This window comes from Schistocerca nitens, chromosome 4 (genome assembly GCF_023898315.1).
Source record: "Schistocerca nitens isolate TAMUIC-IGC-003100 chromosome 4, iqSchNite1.1, whole genome shotgun sequence".
Lineage (NCBI taxonomy): Eukaryota > Metazoa > Arthropoda > Insecta > Orthoptera > Acrididae > Schistocerca > Schistocerca nitens.
In genome coordinates, this window is record NC_064617.1 from 170,476,626 (window position 1) to 170,500,470 (window position 23,845).

Consider the following 23,845-nt stretch of genomic DNA (forward strand, 5'->3'; position numbering starts at 1 on the left):
GATCATGGATAGCCTGGGCTTCAGCAGTGGTGATGTTGGGAGTAGGATTAAGGTTTTTTAAGAAGGATTGAGATGCAAGGCTGGAAGTCAGAAATTCCTGGAAGGTTTGAAGAGGGTAATTTTGAGGAAGAGGAGGTGGGTCCCGCTGCGACGGAGGACGGAACTGTTCCAGGCAGGGTTCAATTTGGATGGTGTCTTGGGGAGTTGGATCATTAGGAGTAGGATTAGGATCATTTTTCTTCATGGCAAAGTGATATTTCCAGCAGAGAGTACGAGTGTAGGACAGTAAATCTTTGACGAGGGCTGTTTGGTTGAATCTGGGAGTGGGGCTGAAGGTGAGGCATTTGGATAGGACAGAGGTTTCGGATTGGGAGAGAGGTTTGGAGGAAAGGTTAACTACTGAATTGGGGTGTTCTGGTTCCAGGTTGTGGGAGCTGGAAGTGGGAGATTGAGTAGATGGCAGAGACTGGGTTGGTGTGCAATGAGAGGAGGTTGAGGTTTGCTGGAAAGGTTGTGAAGGGTGAGTCAGTTGCTTTTCCGGAGGTGGGAAACCAGGAGATTGGATAGTTTTTTGAGGTGGAGGGTGGCATGCTGTTCTAATTTATGGTTGGCCTGTAGGAGGATGCTCTGAACAGCTCCACTCCCTCCAAAACCTCAAAATTCCAATCAACACAACCTGGAATTACAACACCCCAATTCAGTAGTTAACCTTTCCTCCAAACCTCTCTCCCAATCCGAAACCTCTGTCCTATCCAAAGGCCTCATCTTCAGCCCCACTCCCAGATTCAACCAAACAGCCCTCGTCAAAGATTTACTGTCCTACACTCGTACTCTCTGCTGGAAATATCACTTTGCCTCGAAGAAAAATGATCCTAATCCTACTCCTAATGATCCAACTCCCCAAGACACCATCCAAATTGAACCCTGCCTGGAACAGTTCCGTCCTCCGTCGCAGCAGGACCCACCTCCTCTTCCTCAAAATTACCCTCTCCAAACCTTCCAGGAATTTCTGACTTCCAGCCTTGCATCTCAATCCTTCTTAAAAAAACCTTAATCCTACTCCCAACATCACCACTGCTGAAGCCCAGGCTATCAGTGATCTGAAGGCTGACCGATCCATCGTCATTCTTCCAGTGGAGAAGGGTTCCACAACCGTGGTACTTGATCGTCGGGAGTATGTGGCTGAGGGACTGCGTCAGCTTTCAGACAACACCACATATAAAGTTTGCCAAGGTAACCCCATTCCCGATGTCCAGGTGGAGCTTCAAGGAATCCTCAGAACCTTACGCCCACTGAAAAACCTTTCACCTGACTCCATCAACCTCCTGACCCCACCGACACCCCACACCCCTACCTTCTACCTTCTTCCTAAAATCCACAAACCCAATCATCCCGGCCACCCCATTGTAGCTGGTTACCAAGCCCCCACAGAACTTATCTCTGCCTACGTAGATCAACACCTTCAACCCATTACATGCAGTCTCCCATCCTTCATCAAAGACACCAAACACTTTCTTGAACGCCTGGAATCCTTACCCAATCTGTTACCCCCGGAAACCATCCTTGTAACCATTGATGCCACTTCCTTATACACAAATATTCCGCACGTCCAGGGCCTCGCTGCGATGGAGCACTTTCTTTCACGCCAATCACCTGCCACCCTACCTAAAACCTCTTTCCTCATCACCTTAGCCAGCTTCATACTGACCCACAACTTCTTCACTTTTGAAGGCCAGACATACCAACAATTAAAGGGAACAGCCATGGGTACCAGGATGGCCCCCTCGTACACCAACCTATTCATGGGTCGCTTAGAGGAAGCCTTCTTGGTTACCCAGGCCTGCCAACCCAAAGTTTGGTACAGATTTGTTGATGACATCTTCATGATCTGGACTCACAGTGAAGAAGAACTTCAGAATTTCCTCTCCAACCTCAATTCCTTTGGTTCCATCAGATTCACCTGGTCCTACTCCAAATCCCATGCCACTTTCCCTGACGTTGACCTCTACCTGTCCAATGGCCAGCTTCACACGTCCGTCCACATCAAACCCACCAACAAGCAACAGTACCTGCATTGTGACAGCTGCCACCCATTCCACATCAAACGGTCCCTTCCCTACAGCCTAGGTCTTCGTGGCAAACGAATCTGCTCCAGTCCGGAATCCCTGAACCATTACACCAACAACCTGACAACAGCTTTCGCATCTCGCAACTACCCTCCCGACCTGGTACAGAATCAAATAACCAGAGCCACTTCCTCATCCCCTCGAACCCAGAATCCCCCACAGAAGAACCACAAAAGTGCCCCACTTGTGACAGGATACTTTCCGGGACTGGACCAGACTCTGAATGTGGCTCTCCAGCAGGGATACGACTTCCTCAAATCCTGCCCTGAAATGAGATCCATCTTTCATGAAATCCTCCCCACTCCACCAAGAGTGTCTTTCCGCCGTCCACCTAACCTTCGTAACCTCTTAGTTCATCCCTATGAAATCCCCAAACCACCTTCCCTACCCTCTGGCTCCTACCCTTGTAATCGCCCCCGGTGTAAAACCTGTCCCATGCACCCTCCCACCACCACCTACTCCAGTCCTGTAACCCGGAAGGTGTACACGATCAAAGGCAGAGCCACATGTGAAATCACCCACGTGACTTACCAACTGACCTGCCTACACTGTGATGCATTCTATGTGGGAATGACCAGCAACAAACTGTCCATTCACATGAATGGACACAGGCAGACAGTGTTTGTTGGTAAGAGGATCACCCTGTGGCTAAACATGCCTTGGTGCACGGCCAGCACATCTTGGCACAGTGTTACACCGTCCGGGTTATCTGGATACTTCCCATCAGCACCAACCTATCCGAACTCCGGAGATGGGAACTTGCTCTTCAATATATCCTCTCTTCCCGTTACCCACCAGGCCTCAATCTCCGCTAATTTCTAAGTTGCCGCCACTCGTACCTCACCTGTCATTCAACATCATCTTTGCCTCTTCACTTCCGCCTCGACTGACATCTCTGCCCAAATATATGTCTGCTTGTGTCTGTATATGTGTGGCTGGATATGTGTGTGTGTGCGAGTGTATACCTGTCCTTTTTTCCCCCTAAGGTAAGTCTTTCCGCTCCCGGGATTGGAATGAGTCCTTACCCTCTCCCTTAAAACCCACATCCCTTCGTCTTTCCCTCTCCTTCCCCTCTTTCCTGATGAGGCAACAGTTTGTTACGAAAGCTTGAATTTTGTGTGTGTGTTTGTGTTTGTTTGTGTGTCTATCGACCTGCCAGCGCTTTCGTTCGGTAAGTCACATCATCTTTGTTTTTACATATATTTTTCCCACGTGGAATGTTTCTATATATATATATATATGTGTGTGTGTGTGTGTGTGTGTGTGTGTGTGTGTGTGTGTGTGTGTGTGTGTGTGTGTGTGTGTGTCTCTCTCTCTTCATCTGATGAAGTATTGTGTCTTAAAACGAGCCTGTCTCACCTATGTGGTGAACATCAGTCTATCCTGATTCATGTTGTTGTCATTATGTCACTCCAGATATAATATCACACATACACAGCACACAAGGCTAATGTTGTCTCAAGGAGACAGACTAAGTATGACAATAGGCCTGGAGGTTAATCATTTTTGTTTAAATGTAATCACCTTGCCTATCTTCTTTCTTATTACGAACGTTTCACTTTCTTGTTCAAATGGAGGATGTAGCCTTGTTATATATATTGCTCTTGTCTTCAGCCTGAAGACTGATTTGTAGCTGCCCTTCACATCAATTTATGCTTTGAAATCCTCTACATCTCTTGTACTGTTATCATGCCTTCGTCTCTCTCTACAATTCTTATATTCTCCCCCCCCCCCCCCCCCCGCGCCACCCCGTTTCACACAGAGACACACACACACACACACATACACGATACACATGTGTGTGTGCCCCTTCCTGCCATTAGCAAATTGACTACCTTGATGCCTCAGGATGAGTCCTATCAAACAATCCTTTCTTTTAGACAAGCTGTACCACAGATTTCTTTTTTTGTTGATTTGCTTCAGTAATTCTTCATTAGCTGTTCACTCTATCCCTCTAATTTTCTGCAGTGCTTTATAGCACCACATTTCAAAAACTTCTATTCTCTTCTTGTCTGAACTGTTTATCATCCCTGGCTCACTTCAATACATGGCCACACTCCAGACATAGATATTTTAGAAACGCTTTACTTGCCATTTCCTCCTTTTGCCATAATCATTTATTTTCCTGCAGAATAAGAAAACTCATTTACTTCTTTCAATGTCTTATTTTGTTAACTAATTCCCTCAGCATCACCTCATCTAATTAGGGTACATTGCATTTTCCTTGTTGTAGTTCATCTTATAACTTCTTTTTAAGATACTATCCATTCTGTTCAACTGCTTTTCCAAGTCCTTTTCCATCTTTAACACAACTGCAATATTACTGACAAACCTCTAGCTTTAGTTTCTTTCCCATGAACTTTAATTCCCTTTCCAAATATGTCCTTGTCAGATTCTTCTCGCAGTATCTCATATCTTCCCTCTCACCTTCATCTAGTTCCTGTTCCCGTAATATTGTCTTCAGCTTTGTTTACTTTGTATAGCTCTTCTATATATTTCTTTTTCCTTTTAGCCTTTCCTCATTTGCTTAGCATTTACTTACCACATGAGCTCTTAATATTCATAAAAGTGCTTCTGTTCTCTCTAAAGATTTCTTTAATTTTCCTCTATGTGGCATATCTATTTCCTACCGTTGCGCATACTGCTATAGTTCTGCATTTCACATCTAACCATTCCAGATTTGCCATTTTACACTTTGCCTCTAGCCATTCTTGCTTTTCAATTTTGGCCTCTCTGTCAATCTCATTTTTTAGATATCCGTTTTGCCTCTTGCTTGCCTTATTTGCTGCATGTTTATGTTTCCTTCTTTTATGAGTTAAATTCAATACCTCATGTTTTGTCAAAGGATTTCTACTGGACTACGTCTTTTGGCCTGTTTGATCCTCTGATCCCCTCAATGTTTCATCTCTCAAAGTTACCAATTCATTTTCTAATCTGTTCTTTTCCTCTGTTTCACTCAATTGTTGCCTAATGCTTCATTTGAAACTGTCATCTACCTCTTGTTCTACCAATTTATCAACCTTCCTCTCCTTGATTTCCTATATTACTGTAGTTTCTTCAGTGTTCTATTGATTCTTCAACAAACTGATGTACCACCAGTATGGCAGTAGGAGACTTTAGACTGATAATGACACTATCAAAATTATACCTTATGAAAACAGGCAGGTAAAAATGCATTGGAGTTTGTTTGAGAAACTGAACACTGTATTCTGAAGTAAATTCCCAATATGTCTTAAACAGAAAGCCTACAACCAGTTTATAGTAGCAAATAGTAACTATCTCAAAGATTACAGACATTCTCAATAAGATATTTACTAGATAACAAATAAATTAACTTACTTTTCAGTAACAATTATATTTCCATCAATTTTAGGAAATTTCTGCATCTGTTGAACTGAAAGATGATGCAGAGTATGTATCTGTAACATACAATCCGAAAGGACCAGATGGAAGTGTGTCAGAAGGTAATAAAATATCAATGCTGAAGAGTGGTGATATAATCAATGTCACAGCAGAAATTATTGTGAAAGACCCACCAAATATGAATGATTTAATGTGGAAAGAAAATTTTCATATAATGGCAGTTGGTATAAGGGACAGCATTGCAGTGGATTTACAAGTGTTCACTGACTGCCCTTGCAGTAAGGTAAGTGTGACTATAAATTCTTATGGTACAGTTTTATATGCAGTGGTATAGAGTTTACATATCATGCTAGAAGAGCACATCAAGAAATCTATAACATAGTTGAAAACATAAGTACACAACCACAAGAGTATACTTAGGATCTGACTAGAAGATGGCAACTCATGTTAGTTTCATGGTGAATGATGAAATAGTTTTGACATCTCACAACAAATGCCTCTGGGTGCATTTTCTACTAGTTAGTAACAACTACATGTTCAAGTTTTCTTTAAAGTGATGCTGAACTGATATGTATTTTTGTTTGTGGGGCAGAATGCAATCCCAGATTACAAAGGTGCTTTTATCCAGAGGATGAGGGGAAGCAGGGGAGGGGGGAGGGGGGCAGCTGCCTTCCTCTGGCTCTCGCTGAGTTATGTGCTTCTGCCCATAATCTATTATCCCTTAGTCCATTCTATAGAATGGTCTTTTGCAAACATTATGAGGACATCACTTCAGAATTTACATGAATTGTGGCAGAAAGCTAGAAACTCGAAAATACATGTTTCATTTTTAAACAGAGAGTGATGGATCATAATGCTGTATAATAATAGTACCAATTCATAAGTGAAAAGAACAGGCAGAATGGACCACTGAACCATCTTCCAGACAACATTTTTATATAACTGTGCTACAGGATTACAACAAACATGCACTGTGGCTGTACATGTAACAATAAATCATTCAAAACTGGTTGGTTGGTTGGGGGGAAGGGAGCAAACAGCAAGGTCATTGGTCCCATCGGATTTGGAAGGATGGGGAAGGAATTCAGCCATATCCTTTCAAAGGAACTGTCCCAGCATTTGCCTGAAGCAATTCAGAGAAATAATGGAAAATCTAAGCCAGGATGGCCGGACACAGATTTGAACCATCATCCTCCCAAATGGGAGTCCAGTGGGCTAACCACTGTGCAACCTACTCTGTCATTCATAATTATTCATTAAAATGTTGGGAAGATAGACAATATCAACGTGATATCTAACGTAACCTAGCTCATCAGTTTTTAAGACTGCAGGAAGTTACCTCTCCAGTGTTTTTCATCACTTTGTTTAAACATCATGAGCACTAGCTTAGTAGAGAATTTGTAATCAACCATTAAAAAAAATCAATGAAGTTATAATGGTTTACCATTCATATAGCGTTTTCTTTCAGTGTCCCTTCTGGAAACAAAAGAGGGTTTGTGGCCTCCAGTGTACTGTTTCTGGAAAACAAATGTTGATGGATAATTTCCCAAATGAAATGGCAAATAACAACAATGCAGCCATAAAATGTTTAATGATTAGGCTCTTACCTTTCAAAGTTATATAAACTGCCCGAAGAATCAAAGAGCATTACATATTTATTTCTGTAACAGACAAAGTAGAGCCATTTTATAAGCCAAATCAGTCATTTTAATGTTTGCCACAGCATATAAATGGAATTGCAAACCTTGTAATCCTGCCAGATATATTGATGGATCAGTTGATGCAATTATAGATATATCCAGTGAGATCACTAGGTGTGGTGCAGAGTGACACATGTGCCGACACCAGGCCAGGTTGATAAACAACAGAAGCAGATTTGACTGCTGCAGACCATCTCAGCCTCACTTGTCTCAGCTCGCTGATGAGTACTATGTGCTCTCTAGTGGAATTATTTATCTCAACTTTGCAGTACTTGGCTATTTTCTGGACATTTGGACTTGAATATTTGGCTTGCACACAGATACGTCTATTTCCCTAACATGGTGCTGTCTCCATGAGTGAACTAATGGTGTGTGCATGCATTGACACAATGATATACTTTTGAATGGTTCCCAACTGGACTGACTTACCAGACTGACTTACAGTGTTCTCCAGCACTAACATTTTAGTTATTCAGGAATATGCAGTGTATCCAAATGACACTCAACATGTATCCATCTCCATAAGTCTTCGTTTCTCTTTAGTCCAAAAAGAATCAGGATCTGTTATATTCTGTGGTTTATCTGTACTTCATTGGTTTTCAAAGAAATTCTGTTGATGAAATAGAAGGCACACAATAGTGGGAGTTGGGGTCATTTGGAACTATAGTCCACTGTGTCTCAGAATAGGACTTACTAGGCCACTTTGCTGAGTGGTACAACCAAGATGGACAAGCAGTTTTCTTAGCTTTGGAAACAACAGCTTAATCAATAGCACAAACTCATCCAGAAGCTGACAACTCCACCATGGTTACAATAGCTCCTGGCAGTCCAGGCTTTCCAGCCTTTTAATGTAGCTCAAGAGGGCTGGGAAATGTTTAGCACTTCATTTACAGGCAAGTGACATGAAGTGCCCTGAGAGACAGTGAGATTTTTTATTATGTACAAACCCACCGGCTTATAATCCTGTGAAAAAATTGGACCCTTTGTTTGAACCATCAATACTGCCCTTACCCATTATTAAGTAACTTTTAAGTGAACATTTTGCAACAAAAATGTATGTGATGGCTACTCACTTAAGAGTTCCTCCAACATTGTAAGGCAACATCAGACAGCTACATATCATGGCTCATGGACCTTGCGGGACCTGAGTAGAAAATGGAAGCATATGTGTTCTTGTGGAAATGGTATGAGGAATCATTAATATGTGAAGTACTGGTCATATTAGCAAAAGTTTTTGCTGAAGCATTAAGACAGTGATATCCTTCTTTAGCTGAATGGTTCAAATGGCTCTGAGCACTATGGGACTCAACTTCTAAGGTCATCAGTCCCCTAGAACGTAGAACTACTTAAACCTAACTAACCTAAAGACATCACACACATCCATGCCCAAGGCAGGAATCGAACCTGCAACCGTAGCGGTCTCGCGGTTCCAGACTGTAGCGCCTAGAACCGCATGGCCACTCCAGCCGGCATCTTTAGCTGAAGTTTTGCTTATTGCCAGGGCTCTCAAGATTTCACAAGCAGCTCAGGCTACCTTTTCCACAGAATATGATATATCAGAACTGTTATCTTGAATAGCAAATGCGACATGATCTAGTAAGCCAGATGGCAAAATGCAAACGTCTTACGCAGTCCAGGTAGAAATGAAGCAGCCCTGCTTGACTGGTCAGGCAACAAGCACTGCATCATGACAGTTTTTGCACTCAGTCTCAGCAATATTTATTGTGGACAGCCCAGTTGTACCTGATGGCTTTTCTTTACATGCTATATATAGTTTCCTACATTACAATGATGTCTATTAACGTTGTTTTTGCCAGGATCACATAACAGTGTTTGTCAGAATTGACCAAGTCATCATCAGTCGAGTGCGGCAGTGAAAATAAACTTCACAAATTCAGTGGCAGCACAGTGCCACCTTACATTGATAGCAATGGTTTATCATATTCCAATTTTATTCCTTTGTTATGTGGGGAACTCAGTCTAAATTATTAATCAGCCTATGTGACTCTGATTGGGGCCTCCAGCTTTAAAATAAGTAGCAGCTAAGCTATCGAGTTATGTTCATCCTGAATTTCAGATACTAAGCTGGGTAGTTGTGGAATTAATGTATAAGCAAGTTATCAGATTCCTTCTTTGTAGTGGCAGAACCCTCAGCAGAAAAATAGTTTTTGCCTCAATACATAAACAGTTTCTGGGTTTTCTATCCAATATTTGTAGATGTGAATCCTTTGTGTCTCCAATTGCCCCCTTATTTTCTACAGGCTTCTAATTTTTCTGCCCAGTTTGCACTAAAACAGTTGGTAATGGTAAAATTTTTCAGAACCCACCCAATACCTTTGGATTTTCAGGATGAAGTCAGAGTAGAACTTATCACTTAGAGGAGTTATAAGTGCTGTCCCAGATTCCTTATAGCAGTTGGGCAAGACCTTTTAGTTATTGTTCACACAGCAGGTGGTGCATTATGCCTTTGTGGGCATGTCCCCTTCCACATCTTAATGATTTATTTTCAGATTTGGCAGGGGTCAGTATTACTCTAAGATTCAGCTTTCAGAAGATTATTTTTGACTGCCTTTGAATGAGGCTTCTAAAGCTATTCTAGTGTTAGATACTCCTTATGACCTCCATTAATATAACAGGTTACCTTTCAGAATTGCTAGTGCACCAGCAATCTTCCAGAAGTTTCTAGAACAAACTATTGCCAACATTCCACAATGTGTCTGTTATCTGGGTAATATATTAGGTTGGTACTTAAGTTCATAGCATTTTTGTTTTGCACGTTGGTGTCACAGTTGCCATAGGTTTATTTCTCAATTGTAATTTTTTATTTGTAGTTCACTTTTGCTATTTGAGTTTGCATTTTGTCATTTAGAGATAGTTAATGGAGATGTGGACACTAGAAAATGGTAAACAAAGTGTAAACATCAGAATATTTCCAACATATTCTGCTGTTTGAGTTTAGTCGAGGGGTGGCAGCAGTAGAGACACCGGAATTATTTATGTCATTTGTGAGGATGTTGTCACTAGACAGAGCACAGCAAGAAACTGGTCTTCTCATTCTAAGGAGGATCATTTTGACATTAATGACTCTCCATGTTCAGGAAGACCTTTGGGGCTTGATGACCATTGTTTAAACTCATTAATCCATACTGATCCACATCAGTGTATTCGAGAACTGGTAAATGTGATGAATGGTAATCTTTCCACCAACCATTCCTATCCTTTATTGTTACTGATGACAAGAAATGGTGCTTTTTGATGAACATTAAGGAAAAGATGCTACACTGATAAAAAACACTATACAGGAGTTGGGTTGGGAAACCATTCTGCACCCATGTTATTCACCTGACCTTGTGCCCCCAGGTTTTTTTTGTTTCTGCTCTTTATCAAACAAACTTCAAAGAACTTCTTTCCAGATGAAAATGCACTCCAAACATGGCTCAATAAGTTCTTTGTCTCAAAACCACGTGATTTCTACAGTCACAGAATTGAAAAGTTACCCCAATATTGGCACACTGTTGCAAATAGTGAAGGAGAATATGTTATTAATGGCTAAAGTCTCTGTTATGTGTATCTGTTGTGTTCTTTAAACTTACGGAAAAATGCTATGAACTTATGCACCACCCTACTAGTAGTGACAAGAAGAAGTCAAGAGGAGCGTATATTGAATCTCCAGCAAATATTTTCAGTCCTTTTGAAAGCCAAGTTTAAGTGCTATTTATCAAAATGCTCCTTCTTTCAGCGTTCTATTAATTGTGCAGGATATGTCATTAGCCTGGATTGCCTTGAATCAAAGTCAGAGAATGTGGTAGGTATCTCCCATACACCATTACCAAAAATTTAAAGGATTTGCTGGTTTTTATGTGTGAGGTTATATGTATGCCCAATGTATTCCCCCAAATTGTGATGATAGCCCTTGCATTGAACTAACTGTGCAGGAAAGTGATGCCTTCCCAGTGGTCCACAGATTGTCAACAAGCATTTTTAAGCTGAAGCAATGTCTCCTAACTGCTCCATGCATAACCTTATATCAGCTGCATTTTCCAATTATCAGTCACTGATGTATCACCATACATCACGGGGGCCATCCTGTTCCATACGTACCCAGAGAGTTTGGAACTGCCTTTCACAGTCACTTCTAAGATGTTGACCACACCACAACAAAAATTATTCACAGGTACAGGAGGAGGAATTGGCAATTACTTTTATATCCAGAAGTTCTGTATGGTAAGAAATTTCATCTGGTCTCAGAGAATAAGTCATTGTTGTCCATATTTGGCCCAAAGACAGAATTTCATGAGTGGATATCTCAGGGGTTACAATGGTGGGTACTTTTCTTATCAAATAACCAGTATTAAATTAATTATCATATATCAGCTTAGCACACAAATGTTAATGTGCTGTCAGGATTCCCTTTGAGTCTGGGTCATTAATTTGATAAAGAGGAGACTGTCTAGTTCCAGACTGATTCACAGTAAGAACAGTAATTTCCAATCACTTCCAGACATATTGGAGCAGCCACACATAAGGATCCACTATTCACCAATCATACAAACCGGCTGACTGCAAGCACTTCCTTCAGCAGCCTTTGTGGAACTTAGCTCTTCTTTCTTTTCCATGACACCAGGCCCTTACTCTTTCCAAATGTATTCTGTTGCTAAAACATGATGACTGCCAGGGTCGAGTAGGAGACTCAGGAGGTTCTGCTTTCGGTATGTTGCAACTCCTGTAACAGTTCCACTGGGACATTTCCAGAATGAAGAATATTATCTAACAATATGTGTATTGATCAAACAATGGAAAATCCAGGATGGAATGCAACAATATTAAGAAAAGGAAAGTTGCTATGTACCATATAGCAAAGATGCTGAGTTGCAGGTAGGCACAACAAAAAGACTGTCACTGTAATATACCTAGATGCGAGACCTGACCCATACATCTTCCCACCACCATTAACTCCAGTCCAGTCACAAACATCACCTATCCCATCAAAAGCAGGGCTACCTGTGAAATCAGTCATTTGATCTACAAGCTAAGCTGCAACCACTGTGCTGCATTCTATGTGGGCATGACAACCAACAAGCAGTCTGTCTGCATTAATAGCTACCAACAAACTGTGGCCAAGAAACAGGTGGACCACCCTGTTGCTGAGCACACTGCCCAACATGACATCCTTCATTTCAATGACTGCATTACAGCCTGTGCCATATGGACCCTTCCCACCAACACCAGCTTTTCTGAGTTGCGCAGTTGGGGACTTTCCCTGCAATATATCCTGCATTCCCTTAACTCTCCTGGCCTCAAACTTCGTTAGTCATTGTTCTCACCCGTCCAGCCCCTTCCCTGTTCCCATTCCAGCACTACAAGCTCTCATTCCACCATCGCCTGTAGTCTTTTTACTTCTCTCCTTTTCCACTTCCCCCTCCCCCCAACTCTCCCCTGCCCTCCGTCTAATCTCCCGACTGCACACAGCTGCTCTATTCTCTCTCCACCTCGTCCCTGTGAGCTCCCCAGCAGAACTTCACTGTCCCACACCCTACTAACCCTCCCCCTCCCCACCCCAGCCTCCTCCATACCCCCACCCAGTCACCACACCCATCATGCACTGGTGCTGTTTCTCATAGTGTGGCTTCAGTTGCCAGAGACTGCAGTAATGTGTGTGTGTGTGTGTGTGTGTGTGTGTGTGTGTGTGTGTGTGTGTGTGTGTGTGTGTGGCTGAAAGCTTATTTGTGAGTCTTTTTGTTGTGCCTATCTGCAACTCAGCATCTCCACTATATGGTGAGTAGCAACTTTCCTTTTCATAATATCTGTATTGGCCACATATAGATGAGGACGTTGTGTGAGTGGCTCAAAAATGTCAGGGTTGCCCATCACAGCAGTCAGTACCACCCCAAACCTGTCAGGCACACCCTATGTCTATCCAGCTTTGGGATCAGATGCATGTAGATTTTGTAGGCCCATTCCATGGAGCTATCTGGTTGATTTTGATAGATAAATATTATTATTTCCTATATGTGATAAAAATGCAATAGACTATGATGGAAAGTACTACTAAGGCCCTTGCAATTACTTTTTCTAATGAAGGAGCTCCATAATCTCTTTTCACACATAATGGACTGCACTTTACTCCCACAGGATTTTAACAATTTTGCACCCACAATGGAATAAGCATGCTACCACATCTCCATTTTACCCTGCATCTAATGACATTGTAGAATGTTTAATGAGAATGTTTAAGACGCAGATGGAAAAATCTTGATTTCCACTCCTATCTATATTGCACTTATTTCCTTTTTATCCTTAAACTGGGCAATGCCATTCTAAGATCAAAGCCCAGCAGACCTTTTAGATGGGTGCTGGCATCTTTCCTTGCCTGATTTGGTGCAGCCTTCATCATCACAAGAAGAAGAAGAAGAAGAAGAAGAAGGGGTATGCCCATTTGGACATATGCCTAGCTGGATATGTGGCTCCATCTACACTCAGCAAGGCTGCCAGCTGGTCTTGGTGACCACACTTAAGAGGTCTTATTGACTAGTGGTAGAACCAGCTCTGTTTGCGACATTCAGGACAACTTTTGCCTTTGGATTTGCCACACCAATGGGGACAGCCTGTGTCGCCCACTCCTAGGACAGACTAAATCAGGCATAGGGACTGTAGCCAATGTCCCGGGATGCAGATGCCTAGCATTTATGATTCTCCAACTGCCATCCATGACTCCTAAGAATCAGGACCTAGATGACATCACAGGAGGGCCTAAATCTGGGCCAGGTCTGATGTCGGACCCACAGCCCACTCTGGAACCAGCACCAAGGTGTGGTCCCACTTACCATCACCTCCTGCATCTCTGATGTCAGATCTGGGAACTTTTCTTCAGCCACCAGCAGCATCAACAGCCACACCCTGGCCTCTGCAGCAAGCCATGTCCATCTCATTCTCCCCCACTACAGCTTGGGTGGTTCTGGCCCTATGGCCCAACTCAAGGTGGGAGGAATATTGTAACTCCACATCCACATCGATGGATCAGTTGATATAAATGTGCATGCATAGAGTGAGGCCACTAGGGTGCCATAGAGTAATACATCCACTGGTGCCAGGTCACATGGGTAAAGGTCAGTGGCAGTGTAAGTACTGCCATGGCCTGTATTGGCCACATTTGGCTCAGCTCACTGATGTGTAACACATGCTCTGTGGTGGACTTATTTACATGGACCTTGTGATATTTGGTTATTTTATAGACACTGATTTGGACTTTTGTTATTCTCTCCTTTGGCATTTGGCTTGCACATGGACATGACTATTTTTCTAATATATGATGACTCTCCATTTGACCACAGATTGTGCCCTCTGTAAGAGATCCGACACTTTGTGCATGTATCAAGAGAGCTGTTTGTATTTGAATGCTTCTGTGTTGGACAAATGTACAGTGTTCTCCAGTATTAAAATTTGATTTATTCAGTAGATCTCCATAGTATTTTAATGACTAAGAGGTATTCACCTCCAGAAGTCTTTGTTTCTGTTTAGTTCAAGAAGAGTAAGGATCTATTATATTCTGTGATTTATCTATACTTAACTGGTATTCAATACCACCTGTGTTGTTTTGAAGAAGCAGACTTGCAACACTAGGTTTTATGAAAGATTTAGAATACTATGCCCACCATTCTAGTCTACTTGTCAATATTTTATTGCTTGGGAAGGTACACAAAATATACCAGAGTAACAAGTAATAGGTGTGTCATTGTAAGCATCCTTCTTAAGCATATCCCAAGAAAAGTAACTGAATATTGAAAAATTGTCACCATATACACCATTATTGGTCACAGAAGTATCAATTCAGAAATTTCTGGTCACCAACACAACTGCAGTTGATTCAGGGAGAAATGAGAGCTACGGAAATGTCAGTGGGGAAATGGCTGAAACAGTCTGGTATTACCTCATGTGCTGACTAGACAAGATGCTTTGCCCCATGTCGGCAACTAAGGCACTGCCAATAGTGAAAGCAAAGCTTTCTGTTTTGTATCCCGCCTGGAAGGCGGCATGTGAGTCTGCTCCTGTAAACTGAAGGGTAGGCCGAATGTAGGAAGTGAGTAGGAGCAGGAAAAGGTGAAAATCTCTCGGTACTGTTCTTAGAACTGGTTTTACTATATCACAATATTAACTGAATACATAACTTTGCACTGAGGTGGGAAGCCTTAGACCCGCCGTAAGTAGTACATAGTCTCAATAGCAAGCCAACACCCTCTGAGGTTGAAGTGATGTTTCCAGGCTGTCTGCTCTTGATGAAAAGGGGTGAATCTGCAGTGGCACTCGCAGAACTCAACAGTGCCGGCTAGAGGGTGCTGTCACCGGTGTCTCGTAGTGCCAACTTATGAACTTGCACCTACACCATGGCATCGTTGCTATCGATACCACACTCTGAATGAAGATCCTCATCATTTCTGGTACATTTTCAAAATGAGAAGTGTGTAGTTGAGATACCACACTGACAACATATATTCAATTAAGGAAAAAGAACAAAAACAGCAACAGATTTTGTTGATCATTTTCAGAGCTCCCATAACAGGTATCATGAAACTTGTGATGTTTTATGACCTCTCTAGGGTATTTATTTCTGTTGGTGCTGATGTGTTAATTATATCAATGTGGAAGATTAAGGAAATACTAAAATGCTACTGAATTAATGCTATTGAAAGGACAAGTCATGTGATAAAACACCTAATCCTCAAAACAGGTGGGACTCTCACATCCTGGAGTCTGAGTGACGTACCCCACTGTCCTAAGCTTCCCCAACCCATCCCTCTTTCCCCTCCAAGGAATGAGCTAATAGTTCTGAAAGCTGGGCTAGAGTTTTGTATTTCATGTGTTTTGAAATGATATCATTTCACTTTAGGCTGTAAAAACATCATTGCAATTGCAATTTCGACATGTTTATTTTCAAGCATTGTGGGATGTTGTAATGTGTGGTAAAGTGTGGTGTTGTGAATTTATATGCTGTTCCATATGCCATACACATTAGAAAACTTATGTAAAGTGTAAGTGTTGTGTTGGCTGATGAGCTAACACCGTGTTACTAGAGGAGGCCGAAATTCACGCATTTTAGCTCATGCAGGCTGGCGTGAGGATGGAAGAACTATACTGACGTGAGGTCTGGAACATGATAAGGAATGAGAATTCAGAAATGGGACGTAATTAGTTTCATACTTAACTTTAATCCATTCATGATGAACGTCGCTCTTGACGGTACATGATTCACAATACTATCTGTTAGTAACTGAATATGGCGCCTTGCTAGGTCGTAGCAAATGACGTAGCTGAAGGCTATGCTAAACTGTCATCTTGGAAAATGAGAGCGTATGTAGACAGTGAACCATCACTAGCAAAGTTGGCTGTACAACTGGGGTGAGTGCTAGGGAGTCTCTCTAGACCTGCCATGTGGTGGCGCTCGGTCTGCAATCACTGATAGTGGTGACACGCGGGTCCGATGTATACTAACAGACTGCAGCCGATTTAAAGGCTACCACATAGCAAGTGTGGTGTCTGGCAGTGAAACCACAGTAAGACTGATAGTTTGATCAGATTTCTCCCAGGTAACTCTGACAGAACAATTTATGATACACTATTCAAACTAGTCCTTATTCACTTAAAACTCCACAGATACATTCAAAATTTTCAAACTGTCATCTGCAATAAAAAATTATCTTTCAGATTAAATGTACAGAAACATAAATTCATATATTTGCATATTTTATAAAGTAAGCATGCAACAAATATCATTATTAACTGATTACAGGACCAACTACAAAACTATATACAGGTTTCTGTGCCTTTACAACTACTACTCTGTCACTAAAGGAACCAAGGTGTTTGCACTACAGTCCAGGAGGAAACAAACTACAGATATTCTACTGTAGATGTATTTATTCTTTCACATATACTCCCTGACCCTTCCCAGCTAAGAGCCTTTTCTGGAAACAAAAATTTTGTTGAATGTAAACTTAAGCCTTATAAATTTCTGGCAGGAGTTTGATGCTTTACATTACATGAGGAATTATTTACAATGAATACAAAGAATATGTATAGTAAGTACTAGATCCCATACAAAAAAGTATGGTAGTGAATCCACAAGTATGTGCTTTTAATATCTTAGGTTTATGTATCTTCCTAGTAATTGCTCATGCTATGCATGCATTTTTTTCTTGTAGACCTGTTTCATATTGTCTTCAAAGAGCATACGTCCTTTTATTTCCTTTAATATGTTATGTATATTATAGAACAAAACCTGCCAACTTGATCAGGAATACTCACTGACAGTTTGAGCAGGTCATCTCTTATACATTAATTCTGATGTTCTTATGTTGTATGTTCATGTAAGTACTTCTTGTACTGACACAATGGTGTCTCTCCAGGAATGGCTCTTCAAGATAAAATAATCAGCTGAAGAATTTCCTTGAACTTATAATGAAAGTATTGGTTAATGCTTATTTTTAAAAAATACATGAAACACTATTGTTTGTGGCGTGCTTTTACATCCTTTTCTAAAACTTATTTCTGATCATTTATAATGCTTTACCATTTTTCACTCTTCATATGTTACAGGGCAGTAAAATCATTTTTTTTTTCCTTTTGTACTTCATGGCTAATTCTGTGGTATCTAGCAACACTAAAAATTCTTTCTTGTTTGTTAATTTGAACCTATTTGTTGAGTGATGTTGTACCAAACTGTAAGTATTGATATTTTTGTTGAATGAAACCTACAAAAAGTGATTTTCATTTTACCTTCAGGAAAAGAAACCTAATGCCTCTGAATGCAATGAAATGGGAACTCTTGTATGTGGGAACTGTGCATGCAATTCAGGTAGATTTGGAGAAAGGTGTGAATGCAATGGTACAGATATTTTAGATGACGAAGAAGTTTGTCGTAGCAGCAACTCCTCTGAAATTTGTTCAGGACGAGGACGATGCATTTGTGGAAAGTGTTACTGTGAAGAAAAAGAGGTAATGGTCTTTCATGTTCACCAAATGCTGTAAAATGCCTGTAACATAATGTTTATACCAGTAACATACATATAAAATATTTGACAATAATAACTCCAACAACAAATCACTGGTATCTCAAATTTAATAGTTTAAACTATAGTGGGTGCCATTCAGGATATCATTTAAATTTCTTTTAGTGACACACTTTATAAAAGAAGTACTCATTCCAAAGGTTGGTTTGGACTATACAGTGCCTTACTAGACATGTCCTTTTTTATGTGGTATGCTCTTGCCTCCCAACAACCTGAAAACTGACGCACCCAATCAGTTGTATAGGAATTTACAGTTTAATATGGACTCCAAACAATGATTCTTTTTCCATATATAAACCACTGCCAATGGTGAACACACTCCAACAGTCAGAAAAATGTTAGATATAGAGTACTGAAAATAACATTGTGATTGAAGTGGAGGAAAGTGTATTAACATATATTAATATAAGGGACAGTCAAACGGAAATGAGACAGTTGGGAAAAAAATTAGTAAACTGTGTATTACTAGAAAAGTAACCTCTATGATCATAACTACATTTATCCCACTGTGAGGAAAGATTGTCAGTGCCTTCATGGAAAAATGTTTGCAGTTGCTTATGCAACCATGATTATCTGAAGCAAATTGACATCCATGAATGTCTTTCTTCACAGCTCCAAAAATTTGGAAATCACATGAGGAGAGATCACGACTCTATGGATGATGTGTAAGGCGTTCCCAGTGAAACTTCTGCAAAATAGTCAAAACAATTTTGACAACATTCACGCCATGAGGAAAGACATTTGTGGTCATCGATTTGCTTTGGACAATGAGGTGCGTGCTTGGGTACAATCGTCATTCCAAAGGCAACCGCAAACATTTTTCCATGAAGGCATTGACCATCTTGTCTCACAGTGTGGTAAATTTATTAACAGTTATGGTGATTACTTTTGAGATACTAAATGGTTTACTTACTGTTACCGTCTGTCTTGTTTTCAATTGACTGCAACTTATAAAAATCAATCATCCTGTAATCTAGAGGCCAGTAAGTAATCATACAAACAAACAGACAATGTGACCAGATTGTTACTTACCTGGAGTTTCCATTGTTTAATAGACAATGTGATACTATGTTTCGCATCTTAATGAGGTTTCATTTCATTACCCTTATCAGTGAATAAAAATAATTAACTTGTTGACAGTATTAACAAGCAATAAAAAGCCTGAAACCTAAAATGTCAGCAGGATTAGATGAAGTGCCAGTGTCTTATTGTAAGCAAGTCTGCTCCACAGATTGCAAGGCCCCTGTCATACATAGCCAACTTATCATTTAGTGAAGTGCAGCTTTGGGGTAGTATAGCTGTGCCTTGGCACCACTACTATGGCAAAGAAAGAAAGAGAAATGTAGAGGAACTGCACATAAAACATTGTTCCTGAGTATGTGTTCCATGAGTTGTGCAGCACATGCTCTCATGGTAGTTTTCTAAAGCTTAGAGCCAACTCCAGATTGACCCGTCTACTCTCGTAAGTGCTGTGTATAGAGGCTAGAGCATCTGTTTATAGTGTTCCTATGGAAGAGGTAGAGCTAAGATTGCTCAGATGCAGAGCTTGTGTTCTATCCTGTTAGAGAACAGTAATGCACAGAACCTACAAAGGCACAATTCTGCCATCCAGTGACAATGGTAGAATACATCCTAGGCTGAGCCTTCCTTTAATGCAGTGTTGTCATCTAGCTACAAGTTAATGATAATGCATTTGGAGTCACAAACTAATGCTTAATTATATTGAATACAGAAATAATACACTTAAACTTCCTTATGAATAAAAATATATGGTTTTCAATATAATTATGCCATTATATTTTGAAACTAAGAGGCACCATTTCAATATTTGTGTGTTTCACAACAGTATAATTATTGGTACAGAACAAAAAACTAACATATTCACCATGTGTTGAGCCTACACCACCTAGGTTGCACTGGTTGAGTACAAAACCACATTCAAGTATTTATGTTTGTGTAATATAGTTCAGTCCAAAGATGTACTTCATTGAGAGGTCAGGTAATGAAAACAGTACAGATGTGTGTAAAGTGTTTTCTTTAAGTGAAAATTCAGTTGCATGTGGAAGATACAAACAAGAACGAGGGAAATGAATCATTAAAAATTCAACTGAGCAACAGGATTCTCAGTGAAAAAAATTTAGCTGAAAGTACTAGGTAGGCCACTCCTTAATCTGCAGCAGCAAACAAAAAATTGATGCTCTAGTTCAGTTCAGAAATTTACCAAAAGAGTAAATGAATTTGTAACTTTGAGGAAAATGATGCTGTTATATGTTCTTCTTGCATATTGTTTGTGGTAGATTTTCATTGGTGTAAGACTGGAATAACCAATATTGTGCATATATGATCTAAAATGAAAGTGCACGAAATGTTAAATTTTGTGACATGTGAACACTGTTCTGAGTTTTTCATTTCCAGGCAAAATGAAAATTCAGCAGAAATCAGATTCCCAGTATAAGTAAAAGATTAACAGTTACAATAATCAATAAGGGCATTTTTTTCCTGAACTATTTCAGTTTCGTGTGGAATTGGATAAAGCTCCTCAATCAAGCATTAGTACTCAAAGGCATTTCTAAAAAATGGTTCAAATGGCTCTGAAAACTATGGGACTTAACATCTGAGGTCATCAGTCCCCTAGACTTAGAAGTACTTAAACCTAACTAACCTAAGAACGTCTCTCTCTCTCACACACACACACACACACACACACACACACACACACACACACACATCCCCAAGGCAGGATTCGAACCTGCGACCGTAGCAGCAGTGCAGTTCTGGACTGAAGTGCCTAGAACTGCTCAGCCACAATAGCTGGCAAAGACATCTCTAAAACTCCAGAATGAACTACTGTGATACATGTTGAAAGTGTACGACAAGGAAATTCATAAGGCAATAAAACATGCAGATAATGGAATAATCATTGATGTAACCACAGATGTATCTTGTGAATTTCAATTGATTAGTATTTTGCAATAAATTGTTGATGGAAAACCCATAAAAGGTATTGGAACTCTGTTGATCCAGAAAGAATGCTCTTACTATCTCAGAATATATTCTGAAAGAAATTGAACTTTTAATTGGTGATGATTGAAAAAGCTAATGGCTCAGAGCTATGATGGTGCAAATGTTATGTATGGAAAGTCAAATTGGGTGCATAAATTAATAAAAGACAAATATCCTAATGCAAACTGTATCCACTGCAATGCAGATCAGTTCAACTTTGAATGTCTGTGGCAACCTCTACTAATTGCAAAGCCAGCATCTTTTATGCACATATTTCAGGTATTCTTCTTTTAAAATTTGTCACGGAGATCTAATGTGTTGCACAGCATTATTTACAAAAGCTTGGCCCATATGTCTGCCACAAGATGGAATTACCATTCACATGTAGCAAAGGATGTTTATGATAACAGGCAAGACCATATTTATTATTGTCATTGAAGTCATTGAAACAAGTAAAAGCATAAAACTGTCGTCTACTATTGAAAAACCTGATTCATTCAAATACAGACTGCAAGATGAGGGCTTGATTTTCTGTCTATAGTTTTTACATAACATAACACCTCATGCAGACATAGCTCTTAATCAGTTTAAAAAAATATATAACTGAACCAATTAAAGCAAAACAACAAATTTATAACTTTGAAATGGTAATGCAAAACATCAGAGATAACATTGACTCCATCAATAACCAAATAAATTTTAAAAACGGTGAAACAGTGCCTGCCAAGAGACCACGGGCTGCTGATGATTATAAAAATGGATATGCTTTAGAGGTGTGCAGTGCCATCCTTTCTGAACTAAAATTACATTTCCAGTTCACTGGACACCTCATTACAACCAATTTTTTGATGTAAATCAGTTTGACAAATAGATAGCAAACTTTCTAGACAAATGCCTTGAGATTGGAAGCAGAAGTTAGCAAAAGGGTACTACAGAGCAATGCAATTTACCAGTGTGTGTTGGGTTTAGTCTAGGGAATGGAGGTGCCAATGAAGTGTAGGGAAGTGCTATACACACATGCTTTACATCCATGCTGAAATATGCATTGCAGACCTAGACAATGACAAGAAGAGAGGAGAGTAGAATCCAAGCCAGTGAAATAAAACACCTAAGAAGTATGAGAAGAGACAAAGTGAGAAATGAAGACATTAGGAACAAATTTGCAGTAGACAAGCTGAATTAGAGAACTGAGAACAGGTTAAAATTATTTTGACATGTAAAGAGAATGAAAGATTACCAAAATGAATGATGGAGGCCAAGTTTGAGAGCAAGAGGGAGGTCCAGAGTAAGATGGATTGGCTCAATAAAGATCAGTCTAAGAAGGAATCTGGACTGGAACAAAACCGTTCTAGAAGAAGAAAGGTGGAAAGACAGGGGAAAGTGGAAAAGCACCACAGATGTCCCAACCCAGCCTGATTCTGGATAAAGGGGAAACAATGGTGAAGATGAAATACCTTGAGATTATGGACACACATTCATTTCTGGAGAAGAGAAAGTTGAAGGGAGACCTTAAAATTTTCTGTGCTAGGCCTGCATTGATAAGAGTTTCCAGTTCGGTACTGTCTATAATGACCTCCTCTTCTCCTTCTCCTCCTCCTCCTCCTCCTCCTCCTCCTCCAGTACAATTCCACTTCTTTCACTGATTCTAGAGGTTGAGCGTAAACTGCTAATCATGCTACCTATCTCAACATCATAAGCTGGGTGGTACTTTTCAGTGCTCAAGAGGATGAAAACATTTCTACAACACACTATGAAAGAAAAATATCTGAGTCCCATAGGGGTGCTATCTTGTGAAAAATCATTCATGTGAAAAACTGAAATTTTCAAGTAAAAAAAAAAAAAAGATTGATTTATTTGCCCACAAATGGATTTTCAGTTCCATTCCTACTAATTATTGCAAAGCTTGTCTCCCAAATTCATGAAGCTGCTGCTTTTGGTGATTACAATGCCTTTAGTTTTAAATGTTGGTTGGGGCAATAGGGCGATATGAGCACACACGTACATGCATTTGCGTCTGCAAGAGAGATTTTTGGAGTTGCTGTTACATTTTATTTCCAATGCTTACATGAGAAAAAGAAACAACCTCTTTCTCTCTCTGTCCCCCCCCCCTCCCCCCTGCCCTGCCCTGCCCTGCTCTCTCTCTCTCTCTCTCTCTCTCTCTCTCTCTCTCTCTCTCTCTCTCTCTCTCTCTCTCCATTTGTGAAACTGTATACAAATGCTTCCCAACACATTCTCCCAGAATATATGGAACACTTATTATGCATAAGAAGAGCACCATTGTAGTAAACATTTATTTTTGTTTCTCATACATTTTGTATCTTTGATCCAGTATATTATGAAATATATCAAATAGTTCAAATGGCTCTGAGAACTATGGGACTTAACTTCTGAGGTCATCAGTCCCCCAGAACTTAGAACGACTTAAACCTAACTAACCTAAGGACATCACACACATCCATGCCCGAGGCAGGATTCCAACCTGCGACTGTAGCAGTCGCGCGGTTCCGGACTGAAGCGCCTAGAACCGCTCGGCCACTGCGGCCGGCTGAAATATATCAATTATTGCCGAGATTGTCTTATATGTTCAATG

General features: G+C 40.4%; 1 protein-coding gene across 1 annotated transcript in view; it reads left to right on the plus strand.

Moving 5' to 3' along the window:
- Positions 1-23,845, plus strand: part of LOC126251713 (integrin beta-PS-like) — a 178,151-nt gene that overhangs the window by 125,184 nt on the left and 29,122 nt on the right. Inside the window, exons 8-9 of the mRNA XM_049952307.1 lie at positions 5,500-5,772; positions 17,966-18,178. Of these exons, the coding sequence (XP_049808264.1) occupies positions 5,500-5,772; positions 17,966-18,178 (486 nt within the window). The remainder of the gene's footprint in view (positions 1-5,499; positions 5,773-17,965; positions 18,179-23,845) is intronic.